Below are 22,758 nucleotides of genomic sequence, written 5' to 3'. Positions count from 1 at the left end.
TGTGGCAATTCAAAAGACAAGTCAAGGGAATTATAGGTTTATATGCTTAGAGTTGATCACCAATATTGCAGCAAAGCTGTCCACCAGCAATCAGGATGTCTTCCGATTGTAAAAACGTAACTGCTGACTGTGGGCAGCTTTTAGGTACATCTGGTTTTCAGAAATTATTGATCACTCAGACAAGGCATTTTGAAAAGAAACATATCGAAGACTCAGCTAGAGGAACCGTAGAAAAAGAGCGTAGGATTTCAACCACTGCAACAAGTCCACAAAGCCAGTTAAAGCTAATGGTGTTAAGTTTTGAACCCAGCACATTATCACAACAGAGTATGGTTTTTTGATCCTTATAGACCAAGATTAAGAGATAAAGCAAAGCACAAAAGCGACTTCAAAAAAATATGCAATGAGTGAAAACAGAAGTGAAGCGAAAATACTGATCTCAGATTTGAAAAGAAGCCAGAGAAAGTTCCTCCCAGCTGATGACTATCAAGAATGAAACCATCAGGTACACATTAATTCCAGAAAAAGCCAAAACACACTCGTTCCAACACATTAACTGTACTTTATTCCCTACCCCTGCTATGATCCTAATGGTATTGCAAGTCTTTCCTTTTCCTTTCTCAAATGGAGATTGCATCATATGATTTTACAAATAACAACCGAAATAAAAGGCAACAGGACAGTCCAAAACCCCAGCAGAGCAACATCTTTCTGACATGTAGAAAAACATGCTGGAACAGAGCTAGAAGCACGCTTTGTGTAGCTCTGCAGTCACCCTTAGGAAAACCCCATCACAACAGTTGCTGGTGGTGAAAAGGACTTCTTGCTTTCTCCAACTCCAGCAGAGAGAAGCTTTGGCTACATATTAGAGCCGTGCTTTGGGTAAGGATGGGGTATTTTGGAAGTGTTCACATCCAGTGCTTTCCCTGTCTTACTGCATATGTTCTGCATGGCAATCAAAGCTTCTTCTGTTTGGTAAGCACAGTTGGAAACGAAGATCTGATTGTGTCCTGGTTATTTCACTAACAAAGGCCCAGGTTTCAGGCAGGTGTCTATTCTGGCACACCTTTGGAGGAATCAGAGGCATATTTGAGTTGTTTAGATGTGCTTGGGGGGGGGGGGGGGGGAATAATGGAAAAGCATTTTGCAAACCTAATGTGATGCTCTAATGTAGACCTGGCATGGGCTGCCATCTCCTGCCTCAACAGCTGGGCTCAGTGGGAGCGCATCAGATTCATCTGAGTTCAAGGGAGCTGTAAGGAAGGTGTTCTCGTGAGCAGGCTTTGACTCTCCTGTTAGACTACCTTAAAAGTAAACTCACTTGCCTTTAGGAGAGCGTGCAATACATGTTTTGATCCACACCCTCCAGTGATGGTATCCACTGGGCTTGCTATCTTTGCTTTCCCAATCCTATTCACTGCCTTAGGTTCCACCAAGAAAAAGGGTGCTGTTGTGCAGTGCATCAGCACATGCTCCCTGTTATCAGCTCCCTTGCCCGTGTGGAGCACAGCTAAGCAATCAAATCAATCAGCAACACCTCAGGAGTATTTTTTTGATGGAAAGACAGATTTTCTAAGTCCTACCAGAAACATTTCACAAGTGTTACTTTTCAAAATCATGGCTTTGATTAAAATAGCATATACTAGTAAAACTGTGAAATTATTATATTTAATTCAAGCAGTAAGTTTTCCCACTGGAACTCCCATGGCAAGATCCCTATTTAATCACTTGCTCCGAAATAGGCCTATGGAAGTTCATGGCACATTCCACCTGTGGATGCCCAGCACCTCTTAATGCCCTTCAAGACCATACACGTGGTCTTGCCTCCTGGATGCCAAACTTATTTGCTGAACTATTGATTCCTAACTTCTCACTATTTTAGTGATGGCCAGCCTCTTGAAATCAGTCAATGCTTGAGCTGAAAAACTGAAAAGCTTTCTGGATGCAGGGTGCCTGGGTGCAGACATTTACTTTAGTATAAAGCGAGTAAGTTTCAATCTCACTTAAGGGATACCAACGTTATCTGCTCTCACATCATTGTGCAAGAGATCAAAATTGGAGGTAGTTTTACTGGGGTGCTCTGGAAAATCAATTATCTGCTTTTAGAGGAAAAGAAACTCTCAAGGATTCAATTACACGTGTCAAACTTCAGATATTTCCTTTATCCTCTTTGCTGAGAAAGTGTGAGGTTTGCTTGCACTGCCTATTCACTGAAAAAGAAAAAAAAAAGCTGTTTGACAAAATAATCATTTTTGCAAGCTGCTGCACTGGTGGGACAGAGGTCTGGGATTTGGCAAAGGGAAGTATCCGCCTTACAATCTGATACCCACCACCACACCAGACCACCACCTGCAGCCTGATGCCCAGCGCGGAAAGGAGGAGGGAAGGAAGAGGGAGCCATTAGAGACTGGCTCCTCGCCACCCCACATCTCCTTTGGTGCACTGGATCGGACCCCACAAATAACTAGCCAAAAAAAGAAAATCTAAAAATTGGACTCAAAGGGTCTTTTTAAGCACTTTAATCCTTTCGCACTGACTGTTCCCAGTGCGTCCATTCCTGGCACCAGATATTGCGCTGGGAAAATCCTACTCCCCAAGCCAAGGAGTTAAAGAGAAAGCTGCTAATCAGCTAAATAGAAGCTGGAATCTGTTCATATGAAAGTCTCTTTTTTTTGTCACCTGAGGGACATCACAGTGTTCCGAAATACACTCTTGACATCATTTGGCAGACGGACCCATCTCATCCTACATGATTCATCCCTTAGGTTATTTTTTTAATATCAGAAAGTGAGCTTTTAAATGCCAAACTAATTTTGCGGGTGGTGGTGGGGAAGGGGAAGATATTCCAAGTGGTCTCGCTGGGCTGTACACCAACTGCGTCCACCAAATGGCTTAAAAAGAAAGTCTTCCCATGGAGCTTTCTGAAACAAAGCAAACTGGCAGCCACATCCAACTATTACCTAATATTTTGTTCCTGAAGTTCACGCAGGCTGCATTTAAAACATTAGAGAAGAAACAAATCCTAACAGGTCCAGATGTAGGACAGCAGGACAGGAAGGAAGCTAATTTGAGATGGGCTACAGCTTGTGGCAGTACCTACCTTCTGTCTTTATTGCCCGTAACAAGCATGTTTGGAGGACTGTTCTGGAGGTTGACACACGTAAAGTCACCTATTGAGTTGCCCATCTTCTTCAGACACTGACTTGTTTCCAGATTGTAAAGAAGAATCTGGCAGAAAGAGAAAAAACACTGGCTAAATGTAGCCTGAGCACAACAACTACATTTTGCTGCAGCATAAGGCAGAGCAGTTATTACCATCAGAGACGGTTTGCAGGACACTTTTCTCAATATGCTAACACAACAAAAATACCAATCTACCCCTATTAAAAAGGGCAACAACATCCTCAGAAATAAGGAAATCAAGTTTCACAACGGAATCCATCCAGCAGCAGGGATACAAGGCTTTTGCCAACCAGCATCAAGACAGGTATGGCTGGCAAAGCCAGCCATACCGATTTGCTCCAGATCAAATTTTTAAGGCTTACAGGGAAAACCAAATAGTTTCACTAGCAATTTTAGTATTTGAAACAACGGTGCAAGTAAACAGAATCAATATTTAGAAGGTTTAGACAGATGGACTGTGCAAAAAGATTCAATCAAATAGAGCAAAACCCAAAGTGAACCCCGACTGGCCCTGCCGATCGATAGCTTTTGTACAGATCGTGCAGCAGAAACAGTTTAAAAGAAATAATAACATCTGAAGCAGCAGTTCAGATGGGAAAGGAACAAGACCAACGCTGATTTCAAGCAACATCCAAGATGATTCAACCAGAGACTGGAGGAGAGGTCCGAGCGTCTCCTGCTCGTTCACCCTTCATGCAGCCATCAGTTTAACCACGTTCACCGTCCTCCCTGTGGGGCCAGATGAGATTTATCTGTATGGGCCTTTCCATTTAGGAGAACAAGTATATTTAGAAACAGAAAAACGTACTGGTCAAAGCCCAGTGGAGCTCAGCAACAGTACCTGGTCTTACAGAACTTCATAAACATTATTATGTTTCATGGTGATGCTCCTTTAATTTAAAAGAAACCTATCACCATGAACAGTAACGGTAGTTAAAATGTCAGGAAAAAAGCATGGCTTCCATGGCAACATCAGCACGGCTATGTCAACATCACATCAATATTCTTAACTTCTACTTTTCTGATTATACCCACATACAGCTTAATAAATAGTGCACTGTCTGTACATATTATTTCAGCATTTGCCAGAACAGCGACAGTGATACTGCCTGCCTGGCCTTTTACTTTCTATCTGTGCAATTTTAGGAAGCATCTGAAAGGTCGAATTAAGAGAGCAGGAGGGGATCATTTTGTGATGGATGCCTCTAGGCAACAAAAGTGAAGCTTTCAAAGTCTCTAGGAATACTGCAAAGAAAGGCAGAGAATTTGCAGGTTTCCTCCACCTGCTATTTCTCCCAAATGAAGAGCAGGCACAGTTTTATTTCTACGTATTACCAGCTCCCTATTAGAATCAGCACATTCATACCCAACTTCCTCAATTGCTTACACTATTTATATTCTCCCAGCTAGTTCCTTTTCCCAGATTTGTCTTTGTGAAGCTATCTGCCTCAAATACCCATCTTAAGCATGTAATTCTTCATCCTTTAGACCCCCCAAACCAAAGCAATTTTACCCAAGCTCTGCAAAGCAAGGAAGACTCTACCTTTGCATGGAGACCTCAGACATAAAAGTTGCCAAAAAACGAATTTAAACTTCCATATCTACAAAAAAAGTTGCTACAAACCGTATTAAAATGTTAGTCTTCAAGGTAAAGACCAATTTACAGCCTGTTCTCGCTTGCAGCACAGCTTCCAACAGCTCACTAACCAAACCCGGAGATAATGACATTCTGGCAAAGGTATTTTGCACAGTCTTCAAGGCAAAGGAAATTAATATCTGTGCCTGGCAACCAAGTTTCTCCTTGGAAAGTTTTGAACAAAAGACAAAGTCAATAAACTGCTGAATTCAACTTCAGAACAATAACTGATTGGGTCAACAGCAACATATTCCAGCTCCCAGTTGAGCCTCTGAACCAGCCCTTCCCAGCTGTATGTTAAAACTCTGGAGAGGAGAGGGCCAAATGCTGCTTTTTCAAAAGTCCCCTGGGGCTAATACTTAAAGTGAACATCCATAAACTATTAATTTATCTAAATGACCATAGCTCCCATCTACCCTATAAACATATGATACATACTTGAACATTCAACTATGGCTATGAAAGGCTGTAATGAAAAACTGAGCCCACATAGCATTTAAACATTCCCCTGCTTTACAGCGGAGCAAATACTACATACTCTCCTGCTCTTAGTCTCAGTTTTAGGCCGGGGGCAATCCTCATATGTAGGCAGCACCAGCTGAAAAAACATTTTTCTCTCTTCACATAACTTGTAGATGGTCACTAGTTTAAAGTGTCTGCGTCTAAGAAAGAGAAGCTGTAAAATAAATAAATAAATAAAAAATTCAGAACAACAAAACTGGAAGAAAAGCTTTTGTCTTACTATCTTCTCCTACCCGCTCCAGTTCCTTCTCTTCTCAGATTAGTCTCCATTCTTTTAAAGATTGCTAGGTTGTTTGTTTTGTTTTTTTAATTTATAATGCACATGTGTATTTCTAGCCAGTTAGGCCCATCACTGGAAGAAAGATTCTCTTTGTATTTCTTGGTATTCAGATTTTGCCTACCTTTAAATTCAGCTCCTGTCCTGAACAACTTTATAGTCTGCAAATTAATTTCAAAATCTTATCCTGACAAACTGATAGGTAAAGAAACAAAAAGAACTCAGAATGCTTTTTAAAGACTGAATAATAATTTTGTAAAGACAGGTTTTTTAAAAGCATTGTGACAATTTTGAAGTTGCCAGAACACTTCTGATGAGCTCTCCTATAATATCCCAAGGCAAGAAGGATTTTCTTTACAAAGGCCAAGGAGAAAGAATGAAAATACCTGGTCAATAGGGACTTGAAATAAGGGTCTGTATGTTAAAGGGCAGATAAAGCATAAGATCTTTAGGAGGTTTATAATCCTATAATGCACACTGCAAAGGGATTACCCTTTTAAAGATATTTATAATCCTATAATGGACACCCAAGACCAGTGACCTAATAGGTACCCAACTGAAGGTAAGTGAAGCAAGAGCATTTGGGTGTGAAATGAAGTACCCTGGGATAACACACTAATGAGCACCCCTTCCCCCAGTGGGACTTTGGCGACACAAGGGAGGGAAAAGCATTAAATACTCTGTGCAGATGTATCGGGATCCAACACACAAAATAAAAAGTGTTACCTATTAACATTGTTCAAATGAAAAGTCGAAGTTATTGGAGAGGAGCCAAGCAATCTCCCAGAATGCTTAATAATTCAGCAAGCCAGAAATAGCCAGAGTACCTTTACCATTATGTTTAGTTAAAGACCACAGAGATTAGAAAACACATTATCCATCTCAGAGGCGATTCTTCCCGTGTTACAAGTCCCTTAACGACCTTTACCATCTCTCCCTCTCTCTCTCTCTCTTTTAATAAGGCTGAGCAAATGGGACTTCATTTTATCCGATTGCCACAGACTAGTGGTATTAATTATTCATGCTCATACTCTCCCTTTTGTTAAGGCAGTGCATTAGACTAATTTCCCTCTTTACTGTGTGAGTTGGGCAAGTCTCAACCCATGGTCACTGTGCTCAGATAGATGTGCTGAGATGCTGGCAAATTCACGCGATGAGGCAGAGGAAGAAAGGAAAAGTTACTGTATTTCACGGAACTGCAGAGCAGCGGGTACGGGGAACTCTTTAAATGCTGTCCAAGAACTCAAGAAAGACGACTAAATTAATTCATAACAGAATTAAAAGTCTCTGTAGCCAGAACAGCTAAGCTGTGAGCTTTGTTACATCTTGCAGCTAAGTGAGGTCAAGCATGGTCGATGTACTCTGGCTGAGATACTTCCAAGAAAAACCAAGGCATTGAAGGAACTGCTGTTGATGGAACTCTTCCATGCACGTCCAATACCCCAGCAGGTGTTTTGGGATCCTGTGTTGTTGGAGATGTCTTTTTTGGATGGAACATTAAAACAACAAATCCCCAAGCACTTGTTATCAAAGAGCCTGTGGTACTTTCAACAAGAGCAGGGGTGTTCAACCCACTGTCCTGGCTGAAAGCCAGCAGACAACTGCTTTGTGAAATTGCTAGCTTCCCTCTGCAATCACATTTCTGCTTCTTGTCAAAAGTTACCGCATCCTACGGCTACTAAAAAAAATGAGTCTCTCAGATCTGGGCAAAGCGCTCTGTATATACAGTATATTTCATCCTTATTTAGATGAAGTATTGAACAGAGTATCATAAATACTAGCCAAAAGTATACTGTACAACCACACTCAAAACCTACATCCTTTTCCTTACCGAATAACACACAGGACACATTAAAGAACCACTTTCTCAGAAAGAGCTGTCTAGGATTGAGGTTTCTGTCACTTTAAGAGACAGAGGATCAAAATTACAAAAAACCCGAGTTGCTCAAAGAGGCAGAGGAACAAGCAGCAAGATTGGAAACAGAATTTGCATGTATTTCCAGATTATGTTTCTTCCCCCCTTCCTTCTGCCCATCCCTCTCCCAACTTAAAAAAACCCAGCATTGCTTGAATACACACAAATACTGCCAACAAAAGAAAGGCTTGTGAAATTTCAAGTCCATCATAAACAAAAAGGATCTGTTTTTTGCTCAGGTCAAAACCACTCAATTCAAAGTGTATCTACAAAAGCAGTAAGGCTGTTTCACATGCATTTGCGGCAGAAGTCATCAAATTAAGTACAGCATATGGTACACACTGCTGCAAGTTCGAATTTTATTTCTAAAGGGATGTGGAAAAAAGAATATTTTCAAAGTTTACAAGCCTCAGGGGCACAGTTGCCGGTGCAAATGTATTGAATTGCCTACTGTAAATATGGCACATAACACTGCTACAACAACAACAACAAAAATTTGACTATTAACAAATGCAAGGTCAGCATATTGATACTCGTACACAGAGATAAGTGTTCTGGCTCCATAAATTTAAAGATGAGCTAAGATTTAAAAGGAGCAGCTGAGGGAGACAGACAGACAGTCAGAGAGAAAGAAAAAGAGTAAATCATACACGAAACAGCCAGTAAAAAAAAATAAATAAAAAAAGCAGTTAATATACATGAATAATGGATGTTTGATTTAAAAGCAGTTTACTCCAATATGATGTAATTTTTGACAATCAGCCAGAGAGACTATTTTGCAAGTTCTTGCCAGATATAAGTCATTGTGTAAAGCTGGTAACACAACCATTTCTCTGAGCATGTGGAAAATTGACTTTCATGCCATCCTAAAGGTGACTTTATGCTGGCAAATGGGAACTCTTATTTCGCATGCTGCACCAAGCAGCCTGAAGCGATGCTTAAAGACCCACACAGACGACTGCAAAAATAACAGTCTAAATAGCTTGCGGCAAATCCAGCAGCAAAAAAAGCCAGCCATGCACACTGCCCGGTCCTTCAAATATCTACACCTTCTGTAAAAATTACACATGATGGTAAAGACAAGTGCAGTTGGTTTTTCCTTTCAAGTTTTCACCTGACTGGAGTTAAAAAGTAAGACTCCAAGCTGGTAGCAAGCACTAGAGCCAAGCACTACGCACGCAGGCAGCGCACAAGCTTCGGCAATGCGATTCTGCCAACGCACCTGCAACCCTTGCTGTTCCAGCTCTGGACACTGCCCGAGCCCGGGCTGCCAGCCTCCGGGACTCTGCCAGCCTGGATGGGCTTGGGATGTGGACAGATGTCTGCTAGAACCTGGCATGAGGTCACCAGACTCATTTGACTTGTGGCTGAAGACTGATGTAAAGAGTTCAGGTACCCAGAGATGAAAGGATCGTGATGTTTACCCACTCACTAAAAAACAAGCCCTAGCCCAGAAACACATTTTCCCTAACCTAAGGGCAGGACAGTGAAAAAGGCAGGCAAGGTAATTCTTGAAAACTGAATGTATTCTCTTGTTTTCATAGATTATCACCTTGAATACTCTTGGCACATCCTAGCAGCTATATTTTCAAAACCTGAGACACTTACCTAAGCAGCTGTGCTGATTTTGAGGTATTCACATTAATGTACAAATTGGGGGGGGGGGGGGGGGGGGGGGGGGGAAGGAAAAAAGCAGCATGTCATTGACATTTGCAAGTTAAAAAAACCCTAAAAAACCCTTTTGTATTGGCTAAACTATTTCCGGTCATTAACAAAACCAGAAAAAAACCCAAGAATTATGGTTGTTACCTTTCAGCAAGATGGGTTAATCGACACACCATGCAACATTTAGGCAAGGAGAACTTCTGGTCTCTCTGCTGGACTGTGGTTTCAAGCAGCGCCTGACTTACAAAAAGTTACGCAGTTCAGAAGACAGACCCTCAGAAAGAGTTCTATCTTTCCTACATGGTACCAAAGAGTTTATAAAAAGAAAGGTTATTTAAAACACCTTTCACCTTCACAGACCTGCTCACACTCTACAGTCCTACAGCTCCCCAAAGAGAAACATTTGGGCAAGTCCCACGTGTTCAAAGTCACCAGTAAGACCTGCCCTTCTACTGGTATGAAAACAAGAGTTCATAAAGAGCAGTTTATTGAAAACTGGACTATTTACAGGGGCCACAGTGGCTAACAAAACTAATGCACACACAAGATGATAAAAATCTGAAGTCTTTGGAACGCCACGAGAACTGGAGACATTATGACACCAGAAATGACAACGCAAGCTTGCCAGTTAACAAAGAAGAAGAATTTAGTTAAAATAAGGCGCAAGAAAGATGTAACAGCTTATATAAAGCAGCTATGACCTAAATACATCATCCAAGAGAGACTGTAAAGTATGAAATTCGATTTAAAGGATTATTTATAATTTGTTTTTCACTTACTATTAGTTCATAGCATCCACTTCAAGTGGTTAGTTCTACTGGATACACTTACATTAGCAAGCAGTTGAAGACCTCCATGGAAAATATTAAATTCAGGAGCAAAACTAGGCAGTATTTCAATTGCTGATGAGGAGAGACAGGTGATGTTGAATGTCGTTCATCAAGTAAAAGCCAATCACCAGCTCAAAACAGATGAAAAAGCGACAGCGTAACAAACAACTCCCAAGGCATCTGATCTCAAAATACCTAGCCTTCTGTTTCTAAGTTGGAGGCTCTGAAGTCATTACTGTTCTCCCTTCACTCCTCTCTTCCCCTCTACCTGTTCTGAAATAAGGTTCAAGTTTGTGCACAGAACAACCAAAACCACAGGCGCACGCTGAACTGCGCCTTCTAGCGCATGTAACGGAGAGTTCTTCGGCTGCATGACTTCAAAATAAAATTCTGTATCCTATATGAAGCGTCTTTGGCGGGAAAAAACTCCAAATCCTCCCATGCTGATTATCTTCTATCACCAAGAACTGTTGAATATGTTAAAAAAAAATTCAACTAAATACAGGAGAAAGTTGTCCTTTCCCCTCCCCCTCAAGATAATAAAGCACCTATACATTTCATAAAAACAGTCCACAAGCAGGAGAGAGCTCACCTGAGCTACAGGAGACCAGACTTACTTGGCAGCAGATGGTCCATTCAGGGAAGCTTATGAATATAGAAACTATAAGGAAAGCTTCAGTCAGATCCTACAATCAGCGAGGTAATTGCATCAGAAATCAGATGATGTTAATCCTGGCAGTTATAGTGCTACCTGTTTAAAAGGTTTATGCCCTGTCATGAAGACGACCAAAGCCAGCTCTACTTTAAATATGTGCATTTAATTTTACGTGCAATGCTCAAACCCCAAATTCAAACACGAATGCCAAGACCTTGTGATGCTGCTGCCGCATCAAGATCACAGGTCTCCAAACAGCGTGACACAGGGTAATACGTTATTTCCTAGACACCATCCTCCACGGCGTGTCCGCTGGATGTCATGAGCACCACCTCAGGTTGAAAGGCAAAGCCAGGGTTAGGATTTTCCCTGTGGTTCATTATCTGGTTGATAATATTAGCCACGTGTGAGGCCAGATAGGAACACAGATCTCGGTATTTCAAGAATCTGGAATTTCAGGAAAATAGTACATTCCACGTTGAGTTAATAACCTTCGCATATATAAGCTGAAATAACTCTTACTAAAGAAATTTCTTGTAATTTAATATAAAACCAAGAGCTCCAGGAGCACTAAACAGACGAACTTTCAAAAAGCAGCACCATACTTGGGTTGTCTGATGCTTAATAAAGTGAAAGTTGAACTTCTCACAGATTAAGCATTTATATTCTCCACTCTCTCCTGCACGGATGTCTGTCATCCGGCAGTAGGCAAGTCTATGCCACAAATCTGATGCTTTTCTCCTCTCCAACATAAAAGTCCCTACAAAATTTATGCCTCAGATCTCTACTCTGCTGTCAAAGTTGGTTAAAATTAGACAAAGATTAAAAAAAAAAAACAGAGAGGGGGGAAAGAGATGGCTTCCCTAACTATATTTTCATCAGAAATCAGGTTACTAGGCAGTATCATTACGATTGTGAGCTTACACTAAGGAAAAAAAAAATATCCCTCAGGAAAAACAAAGACCACCCCAAACTGAGAAGAAACACAGCTTTCCCACTACAGCAACACCACCAGCAGCAAACAGGGCTGGAATTCTTCATCATTACATTTCCGAGACCAAAAGCTCTCCTAAAGACAGATTGTCAACTTGTGACCAGCGTAATCAGCCAACGCAACGTCCCTTCACGTCTGCGCAAGGCGCATAATTATCATAATAGACATTAGTAATTAATTTCCGGCGTGATGTCAGCTGGTGCGGCAATGCCAAGCAAGCGTCCTTGTCAAACACACCCCAGCCGTCTGGACGACTTCAGTCCCATCTCCCTGATTAGGATGCGCGCTGATGCACTGCTTAATGCAATCTGCCATCAAATGCCAAATAGTTCAGAACTAAATTAGGAAATATGTCCAGCTTTACAGAGCGACGCTCGGGGGCCTAAGTAGATTTCTCTATTCCTTCATGAGGCACAAAGGCGATCACCGATGTAATGCCCCTGAATGAGGCAATTTTACCTTCTAACCTCCCCACCTCTGTAGGGAAAAGAATTGGATTAGGACAGCAAAGGAATTAATAAAGACAGCATGGCCTCGCAGCATCTCTCAACCCTAGAGGTATTTATGGTGGCCTCAGCATTTCCCTAGTGAACGTGAATTTTAAGGGGAAATTAGATGCAGCTGGACCCATTTATTCCTAACACAGAGGTAATCCTAAATAAAGCTTTCCTGTTCTAGTTGCTTGCCAAAGAAAACGCTGCATTTTTACACTGCAGACCAAGCTCCTTCCATCTGGGTGTTCACCTCCTGCTTCTTTCTCCACCTGCCTGAAGCACTCTCCTTCCCTCACTGTTGATAGCCCATCACATGCCTGAAGTAGAACCACAAAAAATGGAATGAAATCAGGGAGTGGAAGAGTTAGGCAAGATGCAGGAAAGGGACAGAAACTCTTCTCAAGGCACCTGCAAACTGCTTTCTGCAGCTTGGTCCCTGCTCTGGAGTGGGGCCGTGTCCAGGAGCAGGCTGCTGCCACCAGCTACTGGGATCTCAGGTAGGATTCTGAGCCCCCCCCTGCCCCGTACAATTACTTACGTTACTTATTTGAATCTGCAAGCCCAAAAGAGCCTCTCCCACAGAGAAGTTTGAGAAAAGCTGCATTAGAAGCATGCTTCAGCCATGAGTCTTCAGCAGGGTTACAAAAACGGTCTGGTTTTGATCTACCCTGCCACTGCCAAGATGTGCTGATAAAAGCAGCACCCTGTGTCACAGGGGGCTTCAAACCTATGATTATCATTTTGCTTCCTTTAATACAACAGTCACACCATCCTCACCAAATTTTAAGTAGCTTAGTTCAAATACTCAAGCGCTCATAAAAAAAAAGCAGCATCCTCCTAAGACCACGTTTACATGTACAAGGCTTGACATACCACCCAGGATGCCCTCACCAGAAAGGCTGAGGGGTGTTTTGGCTTCTGGGGGCAGGGGTGGTTTATTGGGGTTTTTGGGTGGTTTTTTTTTTTGTTTTGTTTTTGTTGGTTTTTTTGAGACTAGTTCCCCCTAGAGGGCCTCTGATGCAGCATACAGCTGAATGAGCCGGGACTCGCTGAGGAGCAGGAATGCAACTTCTTTAGAGTGAACCCAGTTAGTTGAACAATAAACCCTTCCTTCAGCCCTCCAGAACAATAATAGAAGCATCAGATGATGCATTAAAAGAATATTTTCCCTCTACTGTCAAAAGCTGAATAGCAGGGAAGGAAATGGTCAGCAGCATGAACTTTTTTCCTTTAATTATGTAAATATAAAAATCTTACACAATAAAAATATTAAATACCTGGTTGGGCTCATTCAATAGCCAGCCAAAGGTTTTGACCCCAAAAACCGCTTCATGAGCGGACACATCGAGACATGTGATGGGCTGACCATAGACAGAATGGAGAATTTTGCCAGGATCTTCTGCTTTCAGGAGATAGACAACGTCTTCTGCAGCTGCTACTGTCACTGGACTCCCCATAACATCTGGAACCAGATTAAGGAAGTTGACCTAAAAAAAGCAGACATTTTATTTTTATTACAGCCAAAAATTCTTTTACAGCACTACTGCCACACGTTAAAATGAACGGACTGCTAATGTGTGGTCATCGGCTATCTTGAATCATCCCCATTATGGATTAATTTCAGCCAAAGACCGAGTATCCATTTTATTACTGAATAATTACTTCGCTCCTACGATGAAATCTAGTTCACTGTCTTTAAAATGAGCCCACTTAAAAACCTAATCAGAACACATTATAATGGAACACACCAAAACGTCACATCAAAGAAAGGAGCAAGACTTAACGGACTCATTCAAATGAAGGACAGAAAGCTGTAAGGCTAAAGCACACAGAGTTAGAATGTGAATACTGTGCTCGAGAAGAGGCAACACATTCACGCAACTAACACGGAAGAGCTGATGCTTACCCTGCAATCACGTATATATGCCTTAAATTTACAGGGAAGTCATCGCATGACTCTAGGACAGCCCAGGTATCAGCCCCCCTATCTTCTGTCACAAGACCAGAACGACATTGCTCTTCCCATTTCAGTAAATGGTTAAAATGCTGCTGAAAAGTCTCACCCCGGGAAGGGCTTAACTCCTTAACAGCACAGCTAACTCCTAACCCACCCCTAGAAGAGCATGTGTTGTCCTGAGCGCCTCCGTCACATGTGGCAAACTGACATTTCATCGCAAGCAAGATGCAAGAGTAAGATGGATCCAACCACAATGGAGTGTGTGGTGGTGTTCTAGTATTTTTACTGCAAAAGTCTCTTAAAATGTTTGGGGATTTTTTTAATTTAAATACTGTAAGACTGACTTAGCTTTGAAATGGGGGACTAATCAGGAGCGGTTTAAATCACAACTTCCTACCCATCAGCTGCGGAGTCAGCTTCCTGCAATAGGAGAGAAGCTGAAAAAACTCAATTTATTCCAACATACTTCCTTCCCCTTTCAAAAAAATGTTGATACTCTGAGATGTAATAAAACTTCAGAGAATGGGGCAGGATTTAACTTTTAATTAGAATAGTCTCAAAACTTCAGTGACAGAAGGTGCGACCTAAAGAAGCTGCACAACTAGTTACAGCTTCACAAGTGATACTATTAGCTCGTTTGCAATATCCTGCCTCAGAATTAATCAGATAGTGTTGATCTGGAATGAGACCTTGAGTTTTAGCTCCAATTCTACACGAGAAAACTGATTTACAAAATGAGCCAACTTAGTTTAATGTTGACAAAAAAATAATTAAAAACAGGCAACCTCCTGCACCATATGGACTTCTATTCATTTTCACTTGTAGCTTAAGCCAGCATTGCACCCTTGCTCTTTAGTGTTTAAAGGCTCATCCGTTAACCTGCTTCAAAATCACAGCCTTTAGCTGATAATGCTGTTATCTAGTTCAGGCAACACTCTTGTAAGATTTTTGTAAGATCCCTCTTAACTGTACCAAAAATAATTAGTGGATCAGGAGCTTCTGGAATCAAGCTGAGTAGCCTGGAGACTCACCAATTTCTGGATTTCAAATGTTTCCGTAGTTTGCCAAAATCCTCTGTCATCAGGGCTTTCCACTTTGACCTCGAAGCCAGATGCCGTCGCTACCATTGCACCCTCTGAACCAAGAGCTAAAGCCTGTATCCTCTGATTGTGCTGGTAATGATGGATTGGCTCCCGGCCGAACATCAGGTTCCAAACGCTAACTGTTCCTGTACACAAAAAAAATAATGTAATCACTATGCGTTATCTTCGAATTTAACAAAACTGTACAAGATCATTTACAGATGTAAGCTTAAAAGCATTGTAATGGAAAAAGTTAATATACAGGAAAGAGACGGTAAGGCAGGAAACCAGAACTTCAGGACGCTGCATAGCACCACGTAACTGCTTCAGAGGTAACTTTCCAAAATTACACGCTCTGGCATTACAGGCTCTATTGCTCTCTCTAAGTAATTCCTAATTTTTGACTTTCAGATAACATTGGTGTCTACCTTGAGGAAGGCCGCTTGACTTCTCTTACATTTCCACGTTTGGAGAAGATCAGACTTAGATACCTAAATTCTTGTTCTACTATATACTTGCCTTCAATTACCACAAAACAGAGCGAGGAAGAGCCCACATTCAAATTTCAGTCACACTGCTGCACACACAAGTTACACAAGTTTTAAAGCGAAGAATGTGAAGCTCTGCCCAGGCAGCAATAGGTCAGGGATTTTAACACCATTCTTAACAGTTTACACCCGGCAGCAGAGTTTCTAATCCTGATGCTCTAGAAAAACTGAAAACGTAGAAGAGTTCAAAAAGCTAAAGAACACAAATCCTGAAGAATAGAGGAGTATCAGTCTAAAGGCAATGAATATGTCATTGTGTTTTTTCCCAGCATAGATCACCGATACGCTGTTTAAAAGCCCGGTACATTAAAGCAATAATCTGAATAAAAGCAACCTGAAGCAATCAGGAGTGTATTACAGAACAGAAGGGCCAGACAGAATCGGAGACTTCTGGGCCACCTTTGCACTGAATTAACGGAGAAGCAATCTTCAGATGTGATAGACAGGGCTGGAGAAGCCTGCCTTCTACTTGAGCATGGCCATTAATGATGAAATGATTAATGGTAGCTATTCCTTCAAAAGGAGACATAAAAGCTCTGACAGACAGCTGTGGACGGGCACCAATGCCAGTTTGCAAACACTCCTCCAATGTCCCAAAGGAGGTGAAGCAAGAGTGTGGTAATGAAACTGCACATAGTGAAATGGTATCTAAATGAGTTTAAATTGATTTATGTTTGCTTTTGTAAAGATTATTTGGTATCTGGAAAGTGCTACCAATGTGAAATAATGCAGATAATCCTTAAGATCCCCGTCTAATGGCACTCCCACTGAATATTTATATTCCTCGCCATGGGAATGAGTACCATAATGGGGACCATTTTTGTTTTATTAGGGATGAATATTTAAATTAATCTGCTATTTGCCTAAACAATTAGCCGCCTCTGTTTGTTTACACAAAGCCAAAACTGCAATTAGGCTTCCATCAAAAAGATAAGTCCCGAGTAAAACTGTCCCGATGGAGTCATAAGGGCTCAGAGCAGAACTTCCCAAAATTACTTCTTAGCATAATGGTAATTATGTTAATTGCTTGAAAGGTAAATAACTGCTGAACTGGTTTTGAAAAACAGAATGCTAGCTTGCATCACACACACTTAGGCTTCAAACAAGTTAACAAATACAAATGGACAGCACAGCTACAATTCCCTGTGCCGCCTGGCCTGCCCTGCACCAGGGCTCAGCGGTGGCACTTCTGTTCCTTCGCAGCCAGTCCTTGGCTCCCAACGGGAACAAAGGGAACGGCTGAAGTCTCATCTCCAGGACAGCTAATTTAAACAAGCAAAGAAACAAACAAACATACATCAGTGAGAAAAGACTGTAGTGATATCAGATCGTGGATGTTAGCACCGGACTTTTTCATCAGACGATGAAAACTGCTGCCAAGCTCCTCCCGGCAGGAGTATTTTCAACTTTGTTTTGCAGAACATTTATCCCAATTAAAGATCACTTTTGTGAAGGGGAACAAGGAAGCCAATTTGCTTTCAGTGAAATCTTTTGTTTACACATCTCTGTGATGAGCACGTCACTGTTTTCAATAGAGTGTATTAATGTACGGGAGTTCTGCAAAATATCAAAAAATATTCAAGTCAAAGTACCCTCTCTTCTGACCTCACAAGCAAACTGGAAAACCCAGAATTCAGAGTTCTGCTCTGATTTTGGGCAACAAAGCCACTATTATTGCTGCATCTCAAACATTATAAAAAGAGAAGACAGCAAAAATGGCTCATGTGAAAGTACAATCAGTTCAAGACAGGTGTTTGGATTTTCCTTTTTTAACCAGCTGTTCCATCTGTCCAAAATATCTAAAAGTTTTATCAGAAAAACAAGTGATTTGTAAGGTCACAAGTTAACATCTGTTTAATGAAGGAGCACAATATAAGGAGTAAAAAGGAGAACTGAAAAGGAATGCGATGAGCAAAAGAAATACCATTTTCCGTCATTAGGATGAACAACTATTTGCTTGCAAAAATACTGCTTGTCCCCCTTGATTCCCCCTTCCTTCAAAAGGCCGTATGATTGTGTATGTACACCCTCCACCATCTGTTACTTGCTACCAGTTAGACGCTTCAACCACTGCGTGCAAGGACCTTCTGTGGAAATCCACCATTGTCAAAACAGGTGTATGCATTCGTGCATGACGGCAGGAAAACATTTTCAAGTTTCACAGAAAAAGAAAACACTCCACTGTATTTATCAACAGGCAAAGCTACTACTAGGTCTTAAAGTGCTACTCAAGAACATTCTGTATTCTATATTTCATTGCAGAAACAGAAAAATGTATTTATTAGCATGCAAGCCTTTGCAACAGTCAATCATGTTTGTGTAAGAGCAAAAAAATAAAAAGCCACCATTACAGTTAAAGTTATTAGCATGGCAACATAAAAAAAATTAGGTGTAAGATTTACCAGTGCTGATGAGATCACTACTTTACACAGTTTATCTTCCTGCCTCCAGCAGCGACCAGTACTTCATTTCCAAAGCAATATCTTTGCTAAGGTGAAGTTGAGGTTGCAAGCTTACAGAGTATTTTTTTTTTAATACTGTAATCTTAAAAGTGTTAGAGTCATTAAATCAGAATTATAAGCAATACTTTCACAGCATGCTAAAATCTGCACCACAATGGCGATTATTCCAATTGAACTCTAACAATAACTCCTCAAACCGATTTAGACTTTACAGCTTGCTTATATTTAATCTTGGCTCAAGGAAATGAGTATAATTGTGACACTTGACATTACAATCACCGTACCAGTCACCTTGTTTATCACTTTGGCCCAGACTGTACAAAGAACTCAGGTTTGTAACTTCTAACCCAATATATTGTTGAAATGCAGTCTGATGAAAGGTCCATTTATTGCAATTCACTCTAGATTGGAAGGTATTTGGATAAAACATTTAACTATGAGACTACTGTGCCTTACACAGTGCACTGCTGATCCTGACCGTAACTCCAGTTTTAGTAAGCATCAGCCAGTCTTCCACCTCTCTTGCTCTATCAAAGGTGAATAGCTGGGAGCTGTTCTCCATTAACAGTGCCTAGTAAATTCTCCTCTAGTATATTCCCTTCTTTGCAGCTGGAAGCACAAAAGACGTCCTGCAAAAGCAGCCGCTTTGTACATCTTGTTTTCACCTAGCTTTCCCTCTGGTATAAAAGGCAACATTTTTGCCACACACACACACAAAAAAAGGTCTCTCTTTTCCTCTGACATCTCTAATCCTGTTACAGGGAAAGGAAGCATAAACAGAGGCAAAAAATGTTAAATCACATTTGTAAATATTACGCTGGCTGTGTTTGCCAGGTTAAGAGCTAGCCACAGCAGAGAACAGCTGCCTGCTCGGGCTACCTGCTAGGAGCAAACCCTCGGGCTAAGCGGAGGGAGGGCTGTGGTTTGGTGCAGAAGATCCTACGGACCCATTACATCAGCCCTTCCATGCTAAGGCGATACAGCTAGCGGTTGCTGTCAGCTTTAGAAAAGATGTACAGCAATCGACATGTGAAGTATTGGCGGGGTGGGTGGGCAGGAAAGCAAAGACAGAATTTTGTATATGCTAGAGCAGGGAATGTGGACGTGCTCATGGGTTTTGTGCTCATTCACTTCAGTCTCCTAACACAATGGCCAGAAGCTGCTTAATTCACATCATCTACATGATGTTTTTCCTGTTTGTGAGTCGCAGTCTTGCTTGTTAATTCTTTCTTGATTCACACAAAATTCTTTTTCACCTTTTGAAAACAGTTCTTACACATTTTTCTTTTTTTTTTCTTCCAAGCTGGGAATATTAATTTATTTCCTTATAATTTTCACACATCACACTTCTATGAAGTACAAACAGTAGACAAAATATGTGGGTGGAAACAAGCATCAGCCTGAAGTCTCAAAACTTATCTTGAATTTTGAGTTTCTCCCAAAAATATTTCTAGTTGGAAGGACAACCAACACACAGCCGATTTAACCTTAGTAGATGCTTGGTGCTCATCAACTAAAATTTTGTATTTTACTTTCATTGCTATGCTGTGTCTCAACTTTCAGCGGGCCCAGCAAGCTACTTACTCTACTAAACAGCGAGAGACTTGACCTCAGCCATAAGATTTGTCCCTTTACATTATCATTATCACACCGGTTTCCACCAAATGTTGTCAGGTTTTATCTCCACCACCCCTCCTACAGAGATTTCCCAATGACACCCCCCCATGCAGTCCCTCAGAGAAGGTACAGATGAGAAAGTCTGTATTTCATTCCCAAGTTGCAGACTCAAGAGCCAGACTTCCGGGCCCATCATGTGAAATCACGCGCCGTTTCCCCAAACCAAGAGTTTTGCATCCACAGCCACCTGCACGTATCTGATAGGAATAAATACACCTCCACCTGCTACATGTGGTTTTCTTCTTATTTGAGCCAGCCTGTTTCCCTGCTCTTGCTGTCTTACAGCATGTCCCGGCACTCAGGGGAAGGCACCAAACATTACTCCATTTCTGCCTTTACAAAGAGGGTACAGAAGGGACAATACCCACAGGCAGCTTTAAGGGCATCAGAACGGACAAGACATCAGATTCCCAGAAAGCAAAACTGCCAAAATTCCCTTCCTGGGGCCTGCCAACAAGCAAAAGCACTTCTGGTCCCGGCAGAAACCACCTTCCTTTGCTCCGTGTTGCTACTCTGCAACTTGTGAAGTCCCACTAACTCCTCCCAACGGATCTCCAAGTATTACCGTGAAGGGCAGCAGCGCAGCATCTGCCCGCCATGCCTACATGAGTACGAAACACGGCCTTTAAAAAGAAAAAAACAAAACAAAAACCAATAAAAGAAAAAAAGTATGTTCTCTTGTTGCAGCACATTGTTTTCAAGTCAAACTATGAGACTCCTGAGGGTGGGGGGGGGGGGGAGAGTGATGGCTAAAAGTAGACTGCTGTTTCCCAAAAGCTGTGGCTCGCAGCCAAAGTCAGGCAAGCATGGAGCAGATGGAGTCCTGGCAAGGCCTCTACTGTCCCTGCATTAGCAGCATCTGCTCATTACCCAGAACCCTCGCCTGCTTTATCTAATGCTCCAGGAAAAGCATTTTGATTTGATTCATTTCAGTTCGGTAACGTGCAACACAATTAGTGGTAAAATCAAACTGGAGGACTGCCAGTGCTGACAATAGGAAACAAGGCAGAAGAAATATGAGGCCAGTGGGTTGGAATTCAAAAATCACAACTGTGGATCAAGTTGCCAAGTCCCGTTGCCCCAGGTGTACATACAGTGCCCCCACTGAGTATTGGCATGGGCAGAGGGAACTTCATTTTCTCCCCATACATTTTTCTCTCGTTTACCTCTCCTTGCAGCTTGCTTCTCAGAGGCTGACACCATCAGAAACATTCAGCAGAAGCCACAATTCAGTTTTTCTTTCGTGCCATCGTGGAGTCACACTTCACTTTGGATGCAGGCATCCCAGTAAGACAAATCTTTCTCCTTGCTATTATTTCATATGCCTTGGGAAGCATTTGCTACTACCGAACCAGCAAAACAGTGCTGCAAGGCAGGCGCGGTGCGAGCAGAATCTGCCTGTTAGTTCTTCCCTGTGATCGGATGCCAAGGACATCGCTGCGTGAGCTCTGTTGAACTGGGAGAAACTGATGTTATCTGAACGAGTCTGCTAGCCAGGGATTCGACAGAGAAGTCTAGACTCTTTGCCTGACAGCACCACCTCCAACACTAGCAGATGGTTTCTCTGTGTTAGTCAAACTTACAAACAAAGAGAAAAGGGAGCTGGAAAAGTACAACAAAGAATGATCAAACACATTATCTTCAAAGTCTTCCTTCTCCCTCCCCAAGTTTAAAATAATGCTTTCCACCAAACCTAAATATATGCTTTCAGATTCCAGTTAGTAAACATTTCGAAAAATCAGTCTTTGTAATTCCCTATTCACATCGAAACTAATCTATTCTGACCAGGCTTCTCAAATCACAGTAACTGCCATATCACAGAGCCCATTAAAATTTCTACCCAAAAGAATAAAAGACACTGAGCTTTATGCAAACCAGTTTAGTCACAGCACACACAGGACTGACGACAAGGAATATGACAGGAAAAAAAACCTAGACATATTATTAGATTAGTCAGTGGGAGACTAGAAAACAAACAAAAGACCCTCTGCTAGTCATTGTTTGGCACACTGGACAAAAAGCCAACACTTAGTGCTATAATTTCCTATGGCTCAAGTAAATAATATTAATGAGTATTCTGCAATACCAGACTTGCTGTTGTCAGAAAATGTTGCCTATCGACAATTTTTAGCCACAGAAGACCATTCTAGCATGATCCATGCTAGAGAAACCGCTAAGGATGCTGATCATCTTAAAACAGCTCTTTTCACCCTAACCCCATTTATTTTACTTCTAAAATAAAATACATGGATTAGAGATTTTGTTTGGATTATCCATTTTCTGTTTTGTTTTCACACGCAGAATTGCCAGGATCAAAGATAGTAGGTGGACAGAACTCCCTAACTTTAAAATCGCTCTATTCATACCTGAGGAAAGATTTTAAAGTGTCAAAACATACATTTTAAAGAAAGATGACAGGAGTTAAGTTCTGCCTGAGCAACTCAGCCTAGGATCCCAATCGGCTAGCACTGTTCAAACCTGACTTTTTTTAATTGCTGTTCCCATGTCCAGTAGATATACAGTTGGTCTCTGGCTCTTGCTGTCCATTACATAAACATCTAAGTATATTTAAAACAATGCATATAACCAGTATTTTATTAGGTTTTCATTACATATTAGGTCACAGTTTTCATTTCTCTATATCAAAGTATATAATAACCCACCACTGCAAACCAGTACTTCAGTTAAGAAAATGTGCATCCACACACTATGCCAAGAGTAAGACAGGACGCAGATTAATCAGACATGCAAGTTTACCAGTATTCCCATAACAAAGCTTCACAGCACCCCAAGGGAGTTTTGGACAGAGGAGAAGGCTGGTGGAAGAATATTTAATATTTTTATAGCAAAACAAGTTATTT

At 41.4% G+C, this 22,758-nt stretch overlaps 1 protein-coding gene across 1 annotated transcript in view; it reads right to left on the bottom strand.

The window, feature by feature from the left end:
* FBXW8 (F-box and WD repeat domain containing 8) overlaps window positions 1-22,758 on the bottom strand; it is a 53,764-nt gene that overhangs the window by 4,968 nt on the left and 26,038 nt on the right. Inside the window, exons 6-8 of the mRNA XM_055796986.1 lie at window positions 15,160-15,356; window positions 13,449-13,658; window positions 3,101-3,228 (exon numbers count right to left, since the gene is read on the bottom strand). Of these exons, the coding sequence (XP_055652961.1) occupies window positions 3,101-3,228; window positions 13,449-13,658; window positions 15,160-15,356 (535 nt within the window). The remainder of the gene's footprint in view (window positions 1-3,100; window positions 3,229-13,448; window positions 13,659-15,159; window positions 15,357-22,758) is intronic.

The sequence above is a fragment of the Falco peregrinus genome, chromosome 2 (assembly GCF_023634155.1).
Source record: "Falco peregrinus isolate bFalPer1 chromosome 2, bFalPer1.pri, whole genome shotgun sequence".
In the NCBI taxonomy this organism is placed as follows: Eukaryota; Metazoa; Chordata; class Aves; order Falconiformes; family Falconidae; genus Falco; species Falco peregrinus.
The sequence above is the reverse complement of the archived record's forward strand: the minus strand, read 5'-3'. Positions and strand labels throughout refer to the sequence as shown.